Raw genomic sequence first — 21,715 nt, forward strand, 5'->3', positions numbered from 1 at the left:
TCTGTGACCGCGCCCGCCGCCAGTGTCCCACGATCGGTCACAGGAGCTGAAGAACCGGGAGAGGTGTGTGTAAACACACCTTCCCCGTTCTTTATTGTGGCAATGTCAGTGATCATCTGTTCCCCGATATAGGGAAAGACGATCACTGACGTCACACATCCAGCCCCCCCCCTACAGTTAGAAACACATATGAGGTCACACTTAACCCCCTACAGCGCCCCCTAGTGGTTAACTCCTAAACTGCAATTGTCCTTTTCACAGTAATCAGTGCATTTTTATAGCACTTTTCTCTGTGAAAATGACAATGGTCCCAAAAATGTGTCAAAATTGTCCAATCTGTCCGCCATAATGTCGCAGTCACAAGAAAAAAAAAAAAAAGAAAAGAATAATGCGCTGATCGCCACCATTATTAGTAGAAAAAATATATTAATTAAAATGCCATAAACTATCCCCTATTTTGTAAACGCTATAAACTCTGTGCAAACCAATTGATGAACACTTATTGCGTTTTTTTTTTACCAAAAATAGGTAGAAGAATACGTATCGGCCTAAACTGAGGAAAAAAAATAATTTTTTTTTATCTTTTTTGGGGATATTTATTATAGCAAAAAAAAAATATTTTTTTTAAAAATTGTCGCTCTATTTTTGTTTATAGCGCAAAAAATTAAAAGCTCAGCAGTGATCAAATACCACCAAAAGAAAGCTCTATTTGTGGGGGAAAAAAAGGACGCCAATTTTGTTTGGGAGCCACGTTGCACAATTGTCAGTTAAAGTGACGCAGTGCTGAATTGCAAAAAGGGGCAAGGTCCTTAACCTGCCTAATGGTCCGGGTCTTAAGTGGTTAAGATCCATGGTGTGCTGGCGAACATGCGTATTTAGCTGCCATCAATAAGACGGATGTTGGTCATGCCATACTGTGGGGTTCACATCACAATGAGACAGCCATCAATAAGATATACTTTGGTTTTGCCATAGTACACTATGGCAAAACCAAAGTCCAACAAATCCCGGTCGCCATGGCGACTAGAAATAGTGTCCTGGCGACTTGGCTTGGAAGGGGGGGGCGCCATCTGGTGGTGAGCCGTTGGTATTACAAGTTATTACCACCAGATGTGTAAGCTGGCGCCATCTGGTGGTGGCCGTTGGTATTACAAGTTAAGCATTACAAGTTAACCAGTTAAGCCCCGGACCAATATGCAGCCTAAAGACCCAAGGTGTTTTTACAGTTCGGGACTGCGTCGCTTTAACAGACAATTGCGCGGTCGTGCGACGTGGCTCCCAAACAAAATTGGCGTCCTTTTTCCCCCCACAAATAGAGCTTTCTTTTGGTGGTATTTGATCACCTCTGCGGTTTTTAGTTTTTGCGCTATAAACAAAAATAGAGCGACAATTTTGAAAAAAATTCAATATTTTTTACTTTTTGCTATAATAAATATCCCCCAAAAACATATATAAAAACATTTTTTTCCCTCAGTTTAGGCCGATACGTATTCTTCTACCTATTTTTAGTAAAAAAAAAATCGCAATAAGCGTTTATCGATTGGTTTGCGCAAAATTTATAGTGTTTACAAAATAGGGGATAGTTTTATTGCATTTTTATTATTTTTTTTTTTTTTTTACTACTAATGGCGGCGATCAGCGATTTTTTTCGTGACTGCGACATTATGGCGGGCACTTCGGACAATTTTGACACATTTTTGGGACCATTGTCATTTTCACAGCAAAAAATGCATTTAAATTGCATTGTTTATTGTGAAAATGACAGTTGCAGTTTGGGAGTTAACCACAGGTGGCGCTGTAGGAGTTAGGGTTCACTTAGTGTGTGTTTACAACTGTAGGGGGGTGTGGCTGTAGGAATGACGTCATCGATCGTGTCTTCCCTATAAAGGGAATGACGCGATCGATGCGCCGCCATAGTGAAGGACGGGGAAGCCGTGTTTACATACGGCTCTCCCCGTTCTTCAGCTCCGGGGAGCGATCGCGACGGAGCGGCTATAAACAAATAGCCGCGCCGTGGTCCCGGATCGCTCCCCGAGCGGACCCGACCTCCGCATGTAGCGGGGGGGGTCCCGATCGGACCCCCCACCCGCTAATAGGCGAGGACGTACGTGTACGCCCATGTGCCTGTACGTGCCATATTGTGGACGTATATGTACATGCGGGGGTCGGGAACTGGTTAAACAGCAATTCTAATGTAATTTTTCACTATTTTCACTAAATGAATGAATGAATGAAGAACTTATATAGCGCGGCACATGCGAACTAAATCGCCTCTGGGCGCTTGTTGTTCCTGTCTCTTTTGGTATCAGAAGAGATGAGTTTTGATCTTTCTCCTGAACGCCAAGTGATTTTCCTCCAACCGAATGCTGGTTGGTAAAGCGTTCCATAGTCTGGGACCTTGGACAGCGAATCTCCTTTCTCCTTTGGACTTGTAATTGGCTTTTGGGATTTGGAGCAGGTTTTGGTTGGTGGAACGCAATACGCGATTGGAGTTGTGAGTTTTTTTTTTTTCTCGCATAGATAAAGGTGGAGCGTTCCCATGGATACATCTATGCGTTAGACAGAGTGCTTTAAAAGCAATTCTGTCTTTTACTGGCAACCAGTGAAGAGTTCTCAGTGAAGGAGAGATTGATTCCCAGGGTTTTTTCCCAGTCACCAGTCTGGCGGCCGTATTTTGAACGACTTGTAGGCGAGTGATTTGGTACTTTGGGAGTCCGAGGTAAAGGGCGTTTGCGTAGTCGAGTCTGGAGTTTACAATTGTTCCCACCACGACTGCTATGTCTTCTTTCGGGATAAAGGGAGTGAGTCTGCGTAGTAGGCGCAGCAGATGGTGCGATTCGCTGACTACTGACCCTATTTGTGCGTCCATTGTCATGTAGGAGTCGAAGATGACCCCGAGACTTTTGACTTTGGTGCTAGGGGTGATGATTTTGCCCAGAATGGGCGGGGGCAACCAAGTTGTTGCAGGTTGATTCATACGCTTGGCGTGAAACAGGAGAAGTTCTGTTTTCGCTCCGTTGAGTTTAAGATAACTGTCATCCAGTTCTCTATCAAAGAGAGGCATGTCTCTAGATTGAGATGGTGATCCTTTTTGTTGCAAATGCGGAAATACAGTTGCGTGTCGTCTGCATACGAGTGATAAAGCAGTTTTTGTCTGCCAATGATTTCAAAAAGAGGACGAAGATAGATGTTAAACAGCACTGGCGATAGAGGCGATCCTTGAGGGACTCTGTGCGATAACGTGCGTTTCTCGGAAGTGAAAGGTCCTAATTTCACTGTTTGTGATCGGTTTTCCAAAAAAGAGGAGAACCAGGGATAAATCACCTTCTGCGACTTTGGCTACGTCCGCTAGCCGAGTCAGTAATAGTTTGTGGTCTACGGTGTCAAAGGCAGCGCTTAGGTCCAGCAGAACCAGAAGACAAGATTCTCCTTCGTCTGCGGCCTCTAGAGCGTCGTCCCATATTTTGAGCAATGCTGTTTGTGTACCGTGTCCGGGGCGGAAACCCGATTGAAATGGATCAAGTAGATTATGGGTATCTAGATGCTGTTGCAGCTGTTGTACCACTACTTTCTCCATGACCTTGGAGAGGATGTTTAGGCCTGTTATGGGACGGCGATGAAGTGGGTCCTTGGGGTCTAGGGTGGGTTTCTTCAAGATGGGTTGGACTATGCCCTCTTTCAACTGGGAGGGCACTATGCCCTCCTTGAAAGAGTGGTTTATAAGCTGCGTGATAGGAGGTGCCAGGATGTCGGCGCATTCCTTCAGCAGTATAGTGGGAATTATATCATTTGACGCTGTAATGTTTCGCAGAGTACCAATGATATTTATTGTGGCCTCGATGGAGATGGGTTTCAGGGTGAACTTTTCAGATTGTGGCGAGTTTCTGTGGGTGTTGTATGGGTAATTGCAGGGGGGGGGGGTGAGGGGGGTATTGTTCTGCTGAATGCCTTCTCGGATTCCCTCAATTTTATTAATGAAGCAATCCGAAAATTCATCGCAGAACTCTTGGGTGTCCGAATTGGGGGCTTCCAGACAGACGGGATTCATGGTCTGAGTAACCATCTTGAAGAGTTCGCGGGGGCGATTTAGGGCGCTGTTGATAGCCTTTGAAAAATAGTTTTTCTTGGCTTTGAAAATTTCTTTGTGGTATTTTCTTGTTGTTGCCTTGTAGATGATGAGGTTTTCTTCTGAAGAGCTTCTTTTCCAGGCGGCTTCCGCCCTTCTGCGCTCTTGCTTCAATAACGACAGCTGGTTATTAAACCAGCTTGACGTGTTTTTCCGGATACATGTTTTCCGTTTTGGCGCTATTAAGTCGGCTGACTGTAATAGGGCTGTGTTTAGGGCATCCAGAGTTTCTAAGGTCGTTTGATGAGGTTGAATTATTTTTACTTTTTCACTTAACGTGGTTTTGAAGAGTTCCGAATGGAGCTTCTTCTGACATCTGGTCCAGTGTGTTGTCACTGGTTTTGATGTTTTTGTTAAGGGGGAGATTTTGGAAATTGTGAATCTAATTGCATGGTGATCTGTCCATGGCAACGGTTCATTTTCCAAAATGTTTATTTTCAGATTTTGTCTGAAAATAAGATCGAGCATGTGACCTGAAGTATGTGTGGGCCCACATACTAATTGCTGTAGCCCTAATCCTTCCAGGTGGTCAATGCAGGCGTTGGCCATGGGGTCTTTTGAGGAGTTGGCCCAAAGGTTGAAATCCCCGAGCAGCAACAGGTGTTTGCTGTTCAGGGTGTAAGAGGAGATGAACTCCGTCAATGATGGCGGAAACTGCGATTTTGGTCCGGGTGGTCTGTAGCAGAGTAGAATACGGACGGTCTCCTGGGGATTTGTTTGTAGTTGCAGAGTAAGGGTTTCCATAAATGAAAGAGGGTTTTGAAGGGCTGGTTTAGTGATCGCCAGATGATTCTTATGGATCACCGCCAGGCCTCCTCCTCTTTGCCCTATTCTGTTTTCGGTTATGATACGATAATTGTCTGGCACCAGTTCTGCAAGAATGGTGTTACAGTCGGCTGTGAGCCAGCTCTCTGTAATAAAGAGACAGTCTAAATCGTGTTGTAAAATGAAATCATGGATTTCTAGTCGGTGTTTTACTGCCATCTTCTTCCCTCTAATTAGAACCCCCAAACATTATATATATTTTTTTATCCTAACACCCTAGAGAATAAAATGGCGATCATTGCAATACTTTCTGTCACGCCGTATTTGCGCAGCGGTCTTGCAAGCGCACTTTTTTGGGAAAAAAATACACTTTTTTTTAATTAAAAAATAAGACAACAGTAAAGTTATCCCCATTTTTTTTTATATTATGAAAGATAATGTTACGCCGAGTAAACTCATACCCAACAGGTCACGCTTCAAAATTGCGTCCGCTCGTGGAATGCCGACAAACTTTTACCCTTTAAAATCTTCATAGGCGACGTTTAAAAAAAATCTACAGGTTGCATGTTTTGAGTTACAGAGGAGGACTAGAATTATTGCTCTCGCTCTACCAATTACGGCGATACCTCACATGTGTGGTTTGAACACAGTTTACATATGCAGGCGCTGCTCACTTATGTGTTCGCTTCTGCGCGCAAGCTCGTCGGGACGGGGTGCGTTTTCTGGCTCCTAACTTTTTTAGCTGGCTCCTAGATTCCAAGCAAATTTGTCAAACCCTGGTGTAAGGCTCAAAAGGAGACCGCACACAACAACACAGACGTTGGCACTGCCGTAGCATTGGGTTCACATCAAGATGAGGTTGCCATCAACAAGACAGATGTTGGCCATGCCACATTGTGGGCTTCACATCAAGATGAGGCTGCCATCAATAAAATGCACATTGGCCATGCCATAGTGCGAGGTTCACCCTCCGATGAGGCTGCTATCAATAAGTCGGATGTTGGCCATGCCGCAGCATTGGGTTCACATCCAGGTGAGGCAACCATCAACAGCACAGATGTTGGCACTGCCGTAGCATAGGGTTCACATCAATTGGAGACAGCCATTAATAAGAAGTACTTTGGTTAGACCATAGTGTAAGGTTATGTAAAGATGAGGCAATCATCAAATAGACAGAAGTCGGCTTGGACCAAAGTGTAAGGTTCACATCCAAATAAGAGAGCCATCAATAACTCAGATGTTGGCCATGTCATAGTCTAGGGTTCACATCAAGATGAGGCTGCCATCAACAAGACAGATGTTGGCAATGTAACATTGTGGGGGTTACCATCAAGAGGAGACAGACATCAATAGTACGGACATTGGCCATGCCCTGGTGTAGGTTCAGATAAGGCAGACGTCAATATGGTGGACCTTGGCCCTGCTGCAGTGCAGGGTTCACATCCAGGTAAGGCAGCCATCAATAAGACGGACATTGGCCATGCCCTAGTGTAGGACTCACATCCAGATAAGCAAGCCATCAATAAAACATATGTTGGCCATGCCACCATACCCGGGGGTATACCATACCAGCTCCCGTGCCATACTTCTGCTGCTGCCGTCCTTTTGGGAATTCAGCAATGGGCCCTCTGGCTTTGTCTATTGGCAAGTATGGGGCCGTTTTGTCTCTGGCCCCTCCTACCATTGCCTTCACATTCATCACTGTGATACATCTGTTTATTTAGATACACCTTACCCGCATCTACCTCTGATGAAGCGAGCAATGGTCTCGCGAAACGCGTCGGGTCTTTCTGATGCCTACATATACTATATTGTATGACATTTGTATCAATACATTTTTTATCATGTGCAATTTATTGTCTGAGCTCATATTATTCATGTATGTAAACCATGCACAATTACAGCAACTGAACTTTTCAACTAGTGATATAGGTCAGCTGTGACTGACATGCAGCCTCCCGTTCCACTCTTGCACGCTTCCATCAGCCCCTAAACTGCCTTCAAGCAGTTTTCGATACCACTTTGAAAGCAAAAGAAGGCCCACCTATAATACAGGGCAGGGGTTTCTATTTTTCTGCCCATAAAATGTATTCCCTCCAGATATCCCCTATGATCCGCAGACCCTACAAGACTTACACTGCAGCCGCCCGACGCCTGGGTCGTCCTTCAGTAGGCACAGTAGGCACCTCCACTTTCTCCGGCTCGGGCACCTCCCCTCTGCTCTCCATTTCCAATTTCTTCGCCAACGCTATCGCCAACAGCTCCGCCTTGGACTTCCGGCCCCGTTTTTTCGGCACTTTGGCGGGAGGTGCGAGCAAGGCATCAGCGGCAGGTCCGTTCCCCACAGGCAGAGACACAGACTCGGGTGGAGGCTTCGGTCCCTCTGCTGAACCCCCATGCACTGTACCGGAAGGTGGAGCTGGGAAACCTTCACCGATGGAAGCTTTATCACCGCCATCAGGATGGGACGGAGCTGCAAAGAGAGAGAATAGGCAGTAAGATCATCGAGAACTGAATTATACAAATTCTGGGATTACTTATCCATCAGTGAAATTCTACATATAGGATTTTTAGTACTTACCGTAAAATCCTTTTCTCTGAAGTTCATGGACGGACACAGCTCCTTTATTCTTGACAGTAGGGTTATATGCCGTCTATCAAGAGAGGAACCTACTGTCAAGAATAAAGAAGCTGTGGCCATCCATGAACGAAAGAGAAAAAACATTCAATCATTTCTTCTGGATTAGTTCTACACATGGCATGAATGGTTACGGTGTAGGGTACACCAGTGCATCTCCTATTTCCAGCATGATCGCTATAGGTCCTTTCCTCTTCACCAACATTTCTTGAATGGTCACTCCACAGCCCCTAGAGAGAAGAGCTTGGTGTTGGGTTCCCTGCCCATTGCCCACCAGAGCAAGTCAGAGGACACTGATAGTTTAGACCAGGGGGTCTCCAAGCAAAAAGGCCAGTTTACTGCCCTTCTATGGTGTCAGCGCGAGGAATCGTGCCCCCCCCCATCTATGGTGTCAGCGGGAGGAATCGTGCCCTCCATTTATGGTGTCAGCGGGAGGAATCGTGCCCCCATCTATGGAGTCAGCGGGAGGAATCGTGCCCCCCCATCTATGGTGTCAGCGGGAGGAATCGTGCCCCCCCATCTATGGTGTCAGCGGGAGGAATCGTGCCCCCCATCTATGGTGTCAGCGGGAGGAATCGTGCCCCCCCATCTATGGTGTCAGCGGGAGGAACCGTGCCCCCCCCATCTATGGTGTCAGCGGGAGGAACCGTGCCCCCCCCCCCATCTATGGTGTCAGCGGGAGGAATTGTGCCCCCATCTATGGTGTCAGCGGGAGGAAAAGTGCCCCCCATCTATGGTCTCAGCGGGAGGAATAGTACCCCCCATCTATGGTCTCAGCGGGAGGAATAGTGCCCCCCATCTATGGTCTCAGCGGGAGGAATAGTGCCCCCCATCTATGGTCTCAGCGGGAGGAATAGTGCCCCCCATCTATGGTCTCAGCGGGAGGAATAGTGCCCCCCATCTATGGTGTCAGCGGGAGGAATCGTGCCCCCCCATCTATGGTGTCAGCGGGAGGAATCACGCCCCCCATCTATGGTGTCAGCGGGAGGAATAGTGCCCCCCATCTATGGCGTCAGCGGGAGGAATCGTGCCCCCCCATCTATGGCGTCAGCGGGAGGAATCGTGCCCCCCATCTATGGTGTCAGCGGAAGGAATCGTGCCCCCCATCTATGGCGTCAGCGGGAGGAATCGTGCCCCCCATCTATGGTGTCAGCGGAAGGAATCGTGCCCCCCATCTATGGTGTCAGCGGGAGGAATAGTGCCCCCCCCCATCTATGGTGTCAGCGGGTGGAACTGTGCCCCCCCATCTATGGTGTCAGCGGGAGGAACCGTGCCCCCCCCCCCCCATCTATGGTGTCAGCGGGAGGAATTGTGCCCCCATCTATGGTATCAGCGGGAGGAAAAGTGCCCCCCATCTATGGTTTTAGCGGGAGGAATAGTGCCCCCCATCTATGGTCTCAGCGGGAGGAATAGTGCCCCCCATCTATGGTCTCAGCGGGAGGAATAGTGCCCCCCATCTATGGTCTCAGCGGGAGGAATCGTGCCCCCCATCTATGGTCTCAGCGGGAGGAATCACGCCCCCCATCTTTGGTGTCAGCGGGAGGAATAGTGCCCCCCATCTATGGTGTCAGCGGGAGGAATCGTGCCCCCCATCTATGGTGTCAGCGGGAGGAATCGTGCCCCCCATCTATGGTGTCAGCGGGAGGAATCGTGCCCCCCATCTATGGTGTCAGCGGGAGGAATAGTGCCCCCCGTCTATGGTGTCAGCGGGAGGAATAGTGCCCCATCTATGGTGTCAGCGGGAGGAATCGTGCCCCCCATCTATGGTGTCAGCGGGAGGAATCGTGCCCCCAACTATGGTGTCAGCGGGAGGAATAGTGCCCCCCATCTATGGTGTCAGCGGGAGGAATAGTGCCCCCCATCTATGGTGTCAGCGGGAGGAATAGTGCCCCCCATCTATGGTGTCAGCGGGAGGAATAGTGCCCCCCATCTATGGTGTCAGCGGGACAAAATACTAGTGGTGCACCCAAATTTCGGCTGCACGATTCCTCCTGCTGACACCATAGATGGGGCACAATTCCTCCTGCTGACACCATAGATGGGGTAGTATTTTGTCCCCATGACACCATAGATGGGGCACGATTCCTCCTGCTGACACCATAGATGGGGTAGTATTTTCTCCCCATGACACCATAGATGGGGGCACTATTCCTCCTGCTGACACCATAGATGGGGGCACTAAAATGATTGCCAAAAACTGTTTTTGTCATTCGGCCGAATGACAAAAAACAGCCGATACCGAAAGGGAGCGTGGCCGCCCCGAGTGCCGTCCATTGCGGGAGTGTCCCTCTGGCGTGCCTAGTCCTCCACTCCTCGATCTCTGTGTGTCACGGAGCAGAATTGTCCGATCGCCGTTGATCCGGGCACAGGCAGGCTGCATATGCTGGGCACTGGTAGGCTGCTGGGCACTGGTGAGGCACAGGCAGGCTGCATATGATGGGCACTGGTGAGGCTGCATTGATCTCCTGTACCATGTCTGCAGTCTCTGCCCATCTCCTGCATCATATCTGCTAGAGCTGCACCGCATCGAAAATGTGCTAATACTATTAGCAATGGGGTAGATTTCAGGTACATTTGCGCATTTTTTACGGAGGCGCAGGGCAACGTTTTTGCCCTGCGCCCCCGCAAATTTTCTGCGCTACCTGCGATTCACGGAGCAGTAGCTCCGTAAATTGCGTGGGCGCTCCGGCAAATAGCCCGGCGTAAGCGAGCGCAATTTAAATGATCCCATAGGGGGCGGGAATCATTTAAATTAGGCGCGTTCCCGCGCCGATCGTAGAGCGCATGCTCCGTCGGGAAACTTTCCCGACGTGCATTGCGGCAAATGACGTCGCAAGGACGTCATTTGCTTCAAAGTGAACGTGAATGGCGTCCAGCGCCATTCACGATTCACTTACGCAAACTACGTAAAGTTCAAATTTCGCGACGCGGGAACGACGGGTATACGTAACATTGGCTGCCCCTGCCAATAGCAGGGGCAGCCTTACGCGAAAACCGCCGTACGCAAACGACGTAAACTGCGTACGTAGGGCTCGCCTAACGTTGTGAATCGGCGTTAGTATGCAATTTGCATACTATACGCTGAGCACAACGGGAACGCCACCTAGCGGCCTGCGTAAGAATGCAGCCTAAGATATGCGGGCATAAGAGCCTTATGCCGCGCATATCTTAGGCTGCAGTCGGCGTAACGAGGTTCCTGAATCAGGAGCATTCGTTACGCCGGCGCAAGTAAGCATTTGCGCTGCGTAACTATGGTTACGCAGGCGCAATTGCTCTCTGAATCCGGGCCAATGTGTTATATAAATATGTATAAATTTTATTTAAAATATATCAAAATATTTTTTTAAAACAGTCATTTTCGGTATCGGTTTTTGGCCTAGTGCATGGGTGCTCAACCTGTGGCTCTCCAGCTGTTGCGGAACTACAAGTCCCATCATGCCTCTGCCTTCGAGAGTCATGCTTGTAACTGTCAGCGGCTTCCAAGGCCTCATGGGAATTGTAGTTCTGCAACAGCTGGAGAGCCACAGGTTGAGCACCCATGGCCTAGTGTATACTTCATTTATGGTATCTGTTTCATCACTAAAGTTTCCATTCGGTGCACCCCTACGAAATACTACCCCATTGTTGGCATCAGAGGGAGAAATAGTGCCATAAAAAGGCCAGATAGATAAAGGCAAGCTAAGGGCCACATCTTGAAGACCACTGATCTAGACTGGGACACCGCTGGCATTGGGTTCCCTTTCTATCCCCAATCCCAAGTAGGAGGAGGCACGGTTGGTGTAGACATAGGACCAAGACACCACTGGTCATGCTGTCTGTGTTGTGTTCCCCCCCCCCCTATTCTACACCAAAGGTAGTCAAAGACCCCGGTGACAGTGCAAGCATAAGACTGGGGGGCCATCAGCCACGCTATGTGCGTTCCATTCCCTCCCTATCCCCCATCCTAGGTAGGTGGAGGCAACGATGGTGTAGACATAGGGCTGGGACGCTGCTAGCCGTGCTGCCTGTACTGGGTTCTCTCCATAATGCCGACCAAAGGGAGGAAGAGGCACCAATAGTCCAGACATAGAACTGGGATACTGCTGACCATGCTGTCTGTGCCGGGTTCCAGGGCCGATCCTAAACGGGGTGTGAGGGGTGCAGTTCACCCAGGCGCCACAGAGGTGGGGGCGCTCAAGCACCAGAGTGCTCCCCTCCCTCTCCCTCCTCCTCCATGTCGGTGTCCAGTGGCGCTCTCTCTCATATACTGTATTGCCTTTTCCTCTGTTGTTATGCATTGATTGATTACAAGGAATCATGTATGGTCTTTTACATGTAAAATAAACACAATAACGTTTACTTTTAAGTGTATTGTGCTTGTTGATACTGAGATGGTCTATTTTTCTCTATTCCCAGTGGTAAACAGCTTTAGCAATTTTCTCCACTTCCCTCCTTGACCTCCACCTGTCCCCCCAATGTTCCTCCTGCCACCCCACTTATCCGCAATGTCCCTCTGTCCCCCCAATGTTCCTCCAGCCACCCCACTTATCCGCAATGTCCCTCTGGCCCCCCAATGCTTCTCCTGTCCCCCACTTATCCGCAATGTCCCTTCTGTCCCCCCACTCATCCGCAATGTTCCTCCTGTCCCCCCACTTATCCGCAATGTCCCTCTGTCCCCCCAATGCTTCTCCTGTCCCCCACTTATCCGCAATGTCCCTTCTGTCCCCCCACTTATCCGCAATGTCCCTTCAGTCCCCCCACTCATCCGCAATGTTCCTCCTGTCCCCCCACTTATCCGCAATGTCCCTCTGTCCCCCCAATGCTTCTCCTGTCCCCCCACTTATCCGCAATGTCCCTTCTGTCCCCCCACTTATCCGCAATGTCCCTCCTGTCCCCCCACTTATCCGCAATGTCCCTCCTGTCCCCCCACTTATCCGCAATGTCCCTCTGTCCCCCCAATGTCCCTCCTGTCCCCCCACTTATCCGTAATGTCCCTCCTGTCCCCCCACTTATCCGCAATGTCCCTCCTGTCCCCCCACTTATCCGCAATGTCCTTTCTGTCCCCCCACTTATCCGCAATGTCCCTCCTGTCCCCCCACTTATCCGCAATGTCCCTCCTGTCCCCCCACTCATCCGCAATGTCCCTCCTGTCCCCCCACTCATCCGCAATGTCCCTCCTGTCCCCCCACTTATAAGCAATGTCCCTCCTGTCCCCCCACTTATTAGCAATGTCCCTCCTGTCCCCCTCACTTATCCGCAATGTCCCTCCTGTCCCCCCAATGTTCCTCCTGTCCCCCCAATTATCCCCAATGTTACTCCTGTCCCTCCAATGTCCCTGTCCCCCTAATGTCCCTCCTGTCCCCCCCACTTATCCGCAATGTCTCTCCTGTCCCCCCACTTATCCGCAATGTCCCCCCAATGTTCCTCCTGTCCCCCCAATTATCCCCAATGTTACTCCTGTCTCTCCAATGTCCCTACTGGCCCCCTAATGTTCCTCTTGTCCCCCCACCTATCCCAAATGTTCCTTCTGTCCCCCCAATGTTCCTCCTGTCCCCAATGTTCCTCCTGTCACCCCACTTATCTGCAATGTCCATCTGTCCCCCCAATGCTCCTCCTGTCCCCCTTATCCGCAATGTCCCTCCTGTCCCCCCACTTATCCGCAATGTCCCTCCTGTCCCCCCACTTATCCCCAATTTTCCTCCTGTCCCTCCAATGTCCCTACTGGCCCCCTAATGTTCCTCCTGTCCCCCCACTTATCTGCAATGTCCCTCCTGTCCCCCCAATTACCCCAATGTTCCTCCTGTCCCTCCAATGTCCGTATTGGCCCCCCAATAACTCCCAATGTCCCTACTGGCCCCCTAGTGTTCCTCCTGTCCCCCCACTTATCCCAAATGTTCCCCCTGTCCCCCCAATGTTCCTCCTGTCCCTCAACATTCCTCCTGAACGCCCCCCCACTTATCCTCAATGTCCCTCTTGTCCTCTCAATGTTCCTCCAGGCCCCCCACTTATCCCCAATGCTCCTCCTGGGTCCCCACTTATCCGCAATGTCCCTCCTGTCCCCCAATGCTCCTCCTGTCCCCCACTTATCCCCAATGTTCCTCCTGTCCCCCCAATGTCCCTACTGGCCCCTGATGTTCCTCCTGTCCCCCCACTTATCCCAAATGTTCCTCCTGTCCCCGCAATGTTCCTCCTGGTCCCCCACTTATCCCCAATGTTCCTCCTGTCCCCCCCACTTATCCCCAATGTTCCTCCTGTCCCCGCAATGTTCCTCCTGGTCCCCCACTTATCCCCAATGTTCCTCCTGTCCCCCCCACTTATCCCCAATGTTCCTCCTGTCCTCCCAATTTTCCTCCTGTCCCCCCAACATTCCGCCTGACCTCCCACTTATCCCCAGTGTCCCTCCCATCCTCCCAATGTTCCTCCTGTCCCCCCACTTATCCCCAGTGTCCCTCCCAATATTCCTCCTATCCTCCCACTTATCCTCAATGTCCCTCCTGTCCCCCCCATTTATCCCCAGTGTCCATCCCATCCTCCCAATGTTCCTCCTGCCCCCCCCCCCCCCATTTATACCCATTATCCCACTTATCCTAAATGTCCAGCAACTCCCCCCACTTATCCCAAACGTTCCCCTCCCCCCACTTATCCCCACTGTCCCACCACTTATGCTAAATGTTTCTCTTATCCTCCCATGTATCCCTAATATCCCCCACGTATCCCAAGGTGTCCCCCTCTCCTCCCACTTATCCCAAACATCCCCCCACTTAGCACCAATGTTCCAACTCTTCCCCAAGTTAGAAATTAGCACATTTCCAACCCCCCCCCCCCCCCTATTTAACACCAATGCCCCATTAACTTGGTACCAATATCATCGTCTATACCCCCTCTTTGCACTAATGCCCCCTATCCACACCTAACATTGCACTCCTACTGTAAGTTGTAGCTGCTCTTCTGTAGCAGCCCCTCTCTCGGATACTTTGTAGGTGGGGAAGAGAGGATTTGGGGGCGAGAAAAGAGCTCTTACTGGAAGGGGGGTTGTAAACTGTCCTGAGAGACATGCATTCTTAAGCCCTGCCATCTGTATGTAGCACACTCATGAACTCTGCAGTGCACTCTCTACGCAGCGCACTTCTGAACTCTGCTCACTCTGCGTAGCGCACTTCTGAACTCTGCTCACTCTGCGTAGCACACTCATGAACTCTGCAGTGCGCTCTCTACGCAGCGCACTTCTGAACTCTGCGTAGCGCACTTCTGAACTCTGTGCACTCTTGAGCGCCTCGCTCTGTATATAGTGCACTCCTGAACTTTGCACTCTGTACGTAGTAGAATCTTAATCTTTTCTCTTTGTGTATATCACACTCATAATCTTTGCACTCTGTACGTAGCGCACTTCTGAAGTCTGCGCGGTGTACGCAGTGCACTCTGAACTCTGTACCTAGCACTATCCTAAACTTTACACTCTGTACTTAGGGTACTCCTGATCTTTGCACTCTGTACGCAGTACACTCATGAACTCTGTATGTGCTGCACTCTGTACAGAATGCACTACTAGTATTTAACAATGCCCCATTAAGACTCTCTCACTGTTAGGCGGTGGTGGTGTGGTTAAGGTCCTGCACTTATTCTCCGAGAAAAAATGCCCTGCCTATAGTATGTCTGCAGTCTCTGACCATTTCCTGTAGTGTGTCTGCAGTCTCTGAACATCGCCTGTACTATGTTACTAAGTCTGCAGTCCCTGACCATCTCCTGTGCCACGTCTGCAGTCCCTGACCATCTCCTGTGCCACGTCTGCAGTCCCTGACCATCTCCTGTGCCACGTCTGCAGTCCCTGACCATCTCCTGTGCCACGTCTGCAGTCCCTGACCATCTCCTGTGCCACGTCTGCAGTCCCTGACCATCTCCTGTGCCACGTCTGCAGTCCCTGACCATCTCCTGTGCCACGTCTGCAGTCCCTGACCATCTCCTGTGCCACGTCTGCAGTCCCTGACCATCTCCTGTGCCACGTCTGCAGTCCCTGACCATCTCCTGTGCCACGTCTGCAGTCCCTGACCATCTCCTCTGCCACGTCTGCAGTCCCTGACCATCTCCTGTGCCACGTCTGCAGTCCCTGACCATCTCCTGTGCCACGTCTGCAGTCCCTGACCATCTCCTGTGCCACGTCTGCAGTCCCTGACCATCTCCTGTGCCACGTCTGCAGTCCCTGACCATCTCCTCTGCCACGTCTGCAGTCCCTGACCATCTCCTGTGCCACGTCTGCAGTCCCTGACCAGCTCCTGTGCCATGTCTGCAGTCCCTGACCAGCTCCTGTGCTATGTCTGCAGTCCCTGACCAGCTCCTGTGCTATGTCTGCAGTCCCTGACCAGCTCCTGTGCTATGTCTGCAGTCCCTGACCAGCTCCTGTGCTATGTCTGCAGTCTCTTGTCTCTTGTATCATGTCTGGGGACTCTTTCTAACAGGCTCTCTAACAGAATCCCCCTCTGTGTGCATCAGAGAGACTCCATCCAGGTTTCATTAGTGTACACTCTTCCTATATTTTCATGGGAGGATCCCAGGGTAACGAAGACTTCTTAGGGGAGCATCTCTGTGTTTGAGCCATAGAAACATGTGTAGATGGGAGGAGTTTGTAAGATGACCACGCCCATGTGGGGGCGCCAGAAATATTTCTGCACCCAGGCGTCTGTGACCCTAGGATCGGCCCTGCCAGGTTCTCTCCCTATCCCCCACCCATCAGGGATAGGCAGAGAAATTTATGGTGCAGACATAGGTCTGGGACACTGCCGGTCATGTTATCTCCTATGGGGGCAGCAAACCAAGAAGAAGCGAGGCCTTTTCCCACGGGGACAGCAATCGAGAAGAAGCGAGGCCTTCTCCTACGGGGACAGCAATCGAGAAGAAGCGAGGCCTTCTCCTACGGGGACAGCAACCGAGAAGAAGCGAGGCCTTCTCCTACGGGGACAGCAACCGAGAAGAAGCGAGGCCTTCTCCTACGGGGACAGCAACCGAGAAGAAGCGAGGCCTTCTCCTACGGGGACAGCAATCGAGAAGAAGCGAGGCCTTCTCCTACGGGGACAGCAATCGAGAAGAAGCGAGGCCTTCTCCTACGGGGACAGCAATCGAGAAGAAGCGAGGCCTTCTCATACGGGGACAGCAACCGAGAAGAAGCGAGGCCTTCTCCTACGGGGACAGCAACCGAGAAGAAGCGAGGCCTTCTCCTACGGGGACAGCAACCGAGAAGAAGCGAGGCCTTCTCCTACGGGGACAGCAACCGAGAAGAAGCGAGGCCTTCTCCTACGGGGACAGCAACCGAGAAGAAGCGAGGCCTTCTCCTACGGGGACAGCAACCGAGAAGAAGCGAGGCCTTCTCCTACGGGGACAGCAACCGAGAAGAAGCGAGGCCTTCTCCTACGGGGACAGCAACCGAGAAGAAGCGAGGCCTTCTCCTACGGGGACAGCAACCGAGAAGAAGCGAGGCCTTCTCCTACGGGGACAGCAACCGAGAAGTAAGCAAGGTCTTCTCCTACGGGGACAGCAATCGAGAAGTAAGCAAGGTCTTCTCCTACGGGGACAGCAATCGAGAAGTAAGCAAGGTCTTCTCCTACGGGGACAGCAATCGAGAAGTAAGCAAGGTCTTCTCCTACGGGGACAGCAACCGAGAAGAAGCGAGGCCTTCTCCTACGGGGACAGCAATCGAGAAGAAGCGAGGCCTTCTCCTACGGGGACAGCAATCGAGAAGAAGCGAGGCCTTCTCCTACGGGGACAGCAATCGAGAAGAAGCGAGGCCTTCTCATACGGGGACAGCAACCGAGAAGAAGCGAGGCCTTCTCCTACGGGGACAGCAACCGAGAAGAAGCGAGGCCTTCTCCTACGGGGACAGCAACCGAGAAGAAGCGAGGCCTTCTCCTACGGGGACAGCAACCGAGAAGAAGCGAGGCCTTCTCCTACGGGGACAGCAACCGAGAAGAAGCGAGGCCTTCTCCTACGGGGACAGCAACCGAGAAGAAGCGAGGCCTTCTCCTACGGGGACAGCAACCGAGAAGAAGCGAGGCCTTCTCCTACGGGGACAGCAACCGAGAAGAAGCGAGGCCTTCTCCTACGGGGACAGCAACCGAGAAGAAGCGAGGCCTTCTCCTACGGGGACAGCAACCGAGAAGTAAGCAAGGTCTTCTCCTACGGGGACAGCAATCGAGAAGTAAGCAAGGTCTTCTCCTACGGGGACAGCAATCGAGAAGTAAGCAAGGTCTTCTCCTACGGGGACAGCAATCGAGAAGTAAGCAAGGTCTTCTCCTACGGGGACAGCAATCGAGAAGTAAGCAAGGTCTTCTCCTACGGGGACAGCAATCGAGAAGTAAGCAAGGTCTTCTCCTACCGGGACAGCAATCGAGAAGAAGCGAGGCCTTCTCCACGGGGACAGCAATCGAGAAGAAGCGAGGCCTTCTCCACGGGGACAGCAATCAAGAAGAAGCGAGGCCTTCTCCACAGGGACAGCAATTAAGAAGAAGCGAGGCCTTCTCCTACGGGGACAGCAATCGAGAAGTAAGCAAGGTCTTCTCCTACGGGGACAGCAATCGAGAAGATCTCCTACGGGGACAGCAATCGAGAAGGAGTGAGATCTTCTACTACGGGGCCAGTGATAGATCAGAAGGGAGGTCTTCTACTACGGGGCCAGTGATAGATCAGAAGGGAGGTCTTCTACTACGGGAACAGTGATAGATCAGAAGGGTGGTCTACTACTACGGGCCAGTGATAGATCAGAAGGGAGGTCTTCTACTACGGGGCGAGTGATAGATCAGAAGGGAGGTCTTCTACGGGGACAGGGAAATCGTAGAACCAAGCTCTTCTGATCTTCTGATGTGGGGATGAAGATAGAGCAGAATTGAGATTTCTGATACCCCAAGCCCAAAATAATTCTGAGACATGAAATTGTCTTGGGCGTCACCCCGCAGTATAAGGGCAATCCTACATCGCCCCCTGTGGTTACCCCAGAGTACAAAGACAACCCTCTTTTGCACCACCCGTGATTTCACTCACCTGGCCCTTCATCCTGTCCCATCTTGGTGTCCTGTTCGGACGACACCAGGGAGCTCTCAGACGGGGCAGCAGTATCCACCTGGGACAGCACAACGTTGAGCCCCTTTAAGGGGGAGTGGGTAAGGGACACAACCTGCTCCTTCCCGCGCCACCTCTTGGCTGGGGCGGGGACGGCAGGGGGAGGGGAGGGGTCTTCGTCCCTTTGCTGTACCATGTCCTGTGCACAGTTATCGGGTCCAGAGAGGTCCATTAATCTGGAAGGTGGGTGCTGTGTGGTGGGCTCATAGCTTCTTGTGGTGGTGTCACATCTGTGGAGAGAAGAGAGTCACTGATCACCATAATACAACATGGAGGCTGCTGAGAACCCCTTCTGCACATGCCAACTGCCCACCCGTCATGGTGACCCAACAGCTTTAATGCCTTTCTGAAATTTAGACCTGGAATGAGAGCACAAGTCCCGGCTTTCTAATCTGCTCAGCCAGACAGAGGCAGCCAGGCACATTGCATTATTTTTTAGAAGGCGGTCAGCGAGGGAAGCCAGGAGGATTGGAGCATCAGAACAGAAACTTTCCTACAGCAAAGAGGTAAAACACCAGACAGACGTGGAATGCGTCCAATGCTGCCGATGATTGGCTGAAGGAAACAAGCAATGTAATCAGTGGGGGAGGAGCCTCACAAATCCTCCAATCATATTCTGATAACTTTTTTTCTTCCCTCCCTGCTATATTCCAACCTCTCCCAGGTTCAGCAGGCTCTGGGTGTCAGGGGGGTGACTGTGGGGTGCCGGTAACCCAAAGGTGCCTCAATTCTCACCTGGTCTCAGAAGCTGGCTGTTTAAATATGTGAGGGCGCTCTGCCCTCACATATAATGGCGCTTCCTTTCACCCTGCCCAGTTGTTTGTAGGGGAATGTCCCCCCTGCCTCCTGTCATACCCTGCCCACCGCAGCTTACCCTGCCTCCTGTCATACCTTGCCTCTGCCCACCCTAGCTTCCTGCCATACCTTGCCTCTGCCCACCCTAGCTTCCCCTGCCTCCTGTCATACCCTGCCTCAGCCCACCCCAGCATTCCATGCCTCCTGTCATACCCTGCCTCAGCCCACCCCAGCATTCCATGCCTCCTGTCATACCCTGCTTGTGCCCAGCTTCTCCTGCCCCCGCCCCACCCCAACTCCCCCTGCCTCTGCCCACCCCAAATTTCTCTATCTCCTGTAATACCCTGCCCTCTGCCCACCCCAACTTCCCCTGCCTCCTTTCATACCCTGCCTCTGCCCACTACAGCTTCCCCTGCCTCTGCCCACCCCAGTTTCCTATGCCTCCTGTCATACCCTGTCTCTGCCCACCCAAGCTTCCCCTGCCATACCATAGCTGCCTAAAAACCCCACCTGGGAAAACCTCTCTATCCTCTGCCATACCCTGCCCAGCTTCCCCTGTCCACCCCAGCTTACCCTGCCTCCTGTCATACCTTGCCTCTGCCCAGCTTTCCCTACCTCTACCCATCCCAGTTTCCTATGCCTCCTGTCATACCCTCTCTCTGCCCACCCAAGCTTACCCTGCCTCCTGTCATACCCTGCCCACCCCAGCTTACCCTGCCTCCTGTCATACCTTGCCTCTGCCCAGCTTCCCCTGCCTCTGCCCACCCCAGTTTCCTATGCCTCCTGTCATACGCTGCCTCCTGTCATACCTTGCCTCTGCCCAGCTTCCCCTGCCTCCTGTCATACCCTGCCTCTGCCCACCCGATCTTGCCCTGCCTCCTGTCATACCCTGCCCACCCCAGCTTACCCTGCCTCCTGTCATACCTTGCCTCTGCCCAGCTTTCCCTGCCTCTGCCCAACCCAGTTTCCTATGCCTCCTGTCATACCCTGTCTCTGCCCACCCAAGCTTCCCCTGCCTCCTGTCATACCTTGCCTCTGCCCAGCTTCCCCTGAATCCTGTCATACCCTGCCTCTGCCCACCCCAGCTTGCCCTGCCACCTGTCATACCCTGCCTCTGCCCACTCCAGCTTCCCCTGCCACCTGTCATACCCTGCCTCCGCCCACTCCAGCTTCCCCTGCCCACCCCTACCTCCTGTCATACGCTGCCTCCTGTCATACCCTGCCTCTGTCCACCCAAGCTTCCCCTGCCTCCTGTCATCCCCTGCCCACCCTGCCTCCTGTCATACCTTGCCTCTGCACAGCTTCCCCTGCCTCCTGTCATAACTTGCCTCTGCACAGCTTCCCCTGCCTCCTGTCATACCCTGCCTGTGCCCAGCTTAAACTGCCCCTCCACCCCAGCTCCCCCTGCTTCCTGTCATACCCTGCCCACCCCAGCCTCCTGTCATACCCAGCCTCTGCCCACCGCCCCTTCTCCTGGCCCCGCCTCCTGTCATTCCTGCCCAATCATCCTTGCCCCTTGCTGTACCACCTCCCCCCAGTCCTGACTCTTACAATCCCTGCCTCCCATCGTCCCTACCTCTTGCCCCCTGTCACCCCTGTCTGCCAACCGTGACTCCAGCAACCTCAGCTTGCCCTGCTTATTGCTGTATCTAGCTCCGCCCACCCCCTGCAGTCATTGCCGTCCATTGTTCCTACCTCCCCCCAGCCCCTAATTGTTCCCATCCCTGCCTTCTACCATCCCCCCCCACGTCTCCGACACACCGGAAAGACGAACACAACCCCCCTCCCGGCCCGGTACTCACCTCCTCTCCGCTCACACAACAACACAATAAACGTTTAAAGAAGGCGCCGGAGCCGCAGGCGCACCGAAATGACGTCCGACCACAAACCGCGCCCACATCTGTCTCATCTCCCCGCCCACACCTGTCGCCGTCCCGTCGCTTGAGCTTCGACAAAATGGCGGCTCGCTCGGCACAGCATGCCGCCATTTTCCTGTATACCAATGACTTAGAGCATGGACAGCCCCGCCCACACCACCGTCCCCGGCGGCCATCATATGGGTGGCGTGGCATTTCCGGGAGTTCATCTTGGGTTGCATTACATTGCATAGATTTGCACTTTGTTAGGCCTGGAGATTAGGTAAACCCCTAAACATGATACGAGACCCCAAAGAATAAAATGGCGCTTATTACATCTTTGTTTTATGTAGCACAATATTAGCGTAACAAATTTTCAGTGTAAATGCAATGAACCCCTTCAATACCGGACACTTAGGGCCAGATTCACGTAGAATGGCTTTAAACAGCGGC

General features: G+C 51.9%; 1 protein-coding gene across 1 annotated transcript in view; it reads right to left on the bottom strand.

The window, feature by feature from the left end:
* Positions 1-21,305, bottom strand: part of GTF3C2 (general transcription factor IIIC subunit 2) — an 80,040-nt gene extending 58,735 nt beyond the window's left edge. The window contains 3 exon segments of the mRNA XM_040347592.1: positions 7,028-7,364; positions 18,534-18,841; positions 21,209-21,305. Coding sequence (XP_040203526.1) covers positions 7,028-7,364; positions 18,534-18,783 — 587 coding nt within the window. The 5' untranslated portion in view covers positions 18,784-18,841; positions 21,209-21,305.
* Between the last annotated feature and the right edge of the window lie 410 nt (positions 21,306-21,715).

The sequence above is a fragment of the Rana temporaria genome, chromosome 4 (assembly GCF_905171775.1).
Source record: "Rana temporaria chromosome 4, aRanTem1.1, whole genome shotgun sequence".
NCBI lineage: Eukaryota > Metazoa > Chordata > Amphibia > Anura > Ranidae > Rana > Rana temporaria.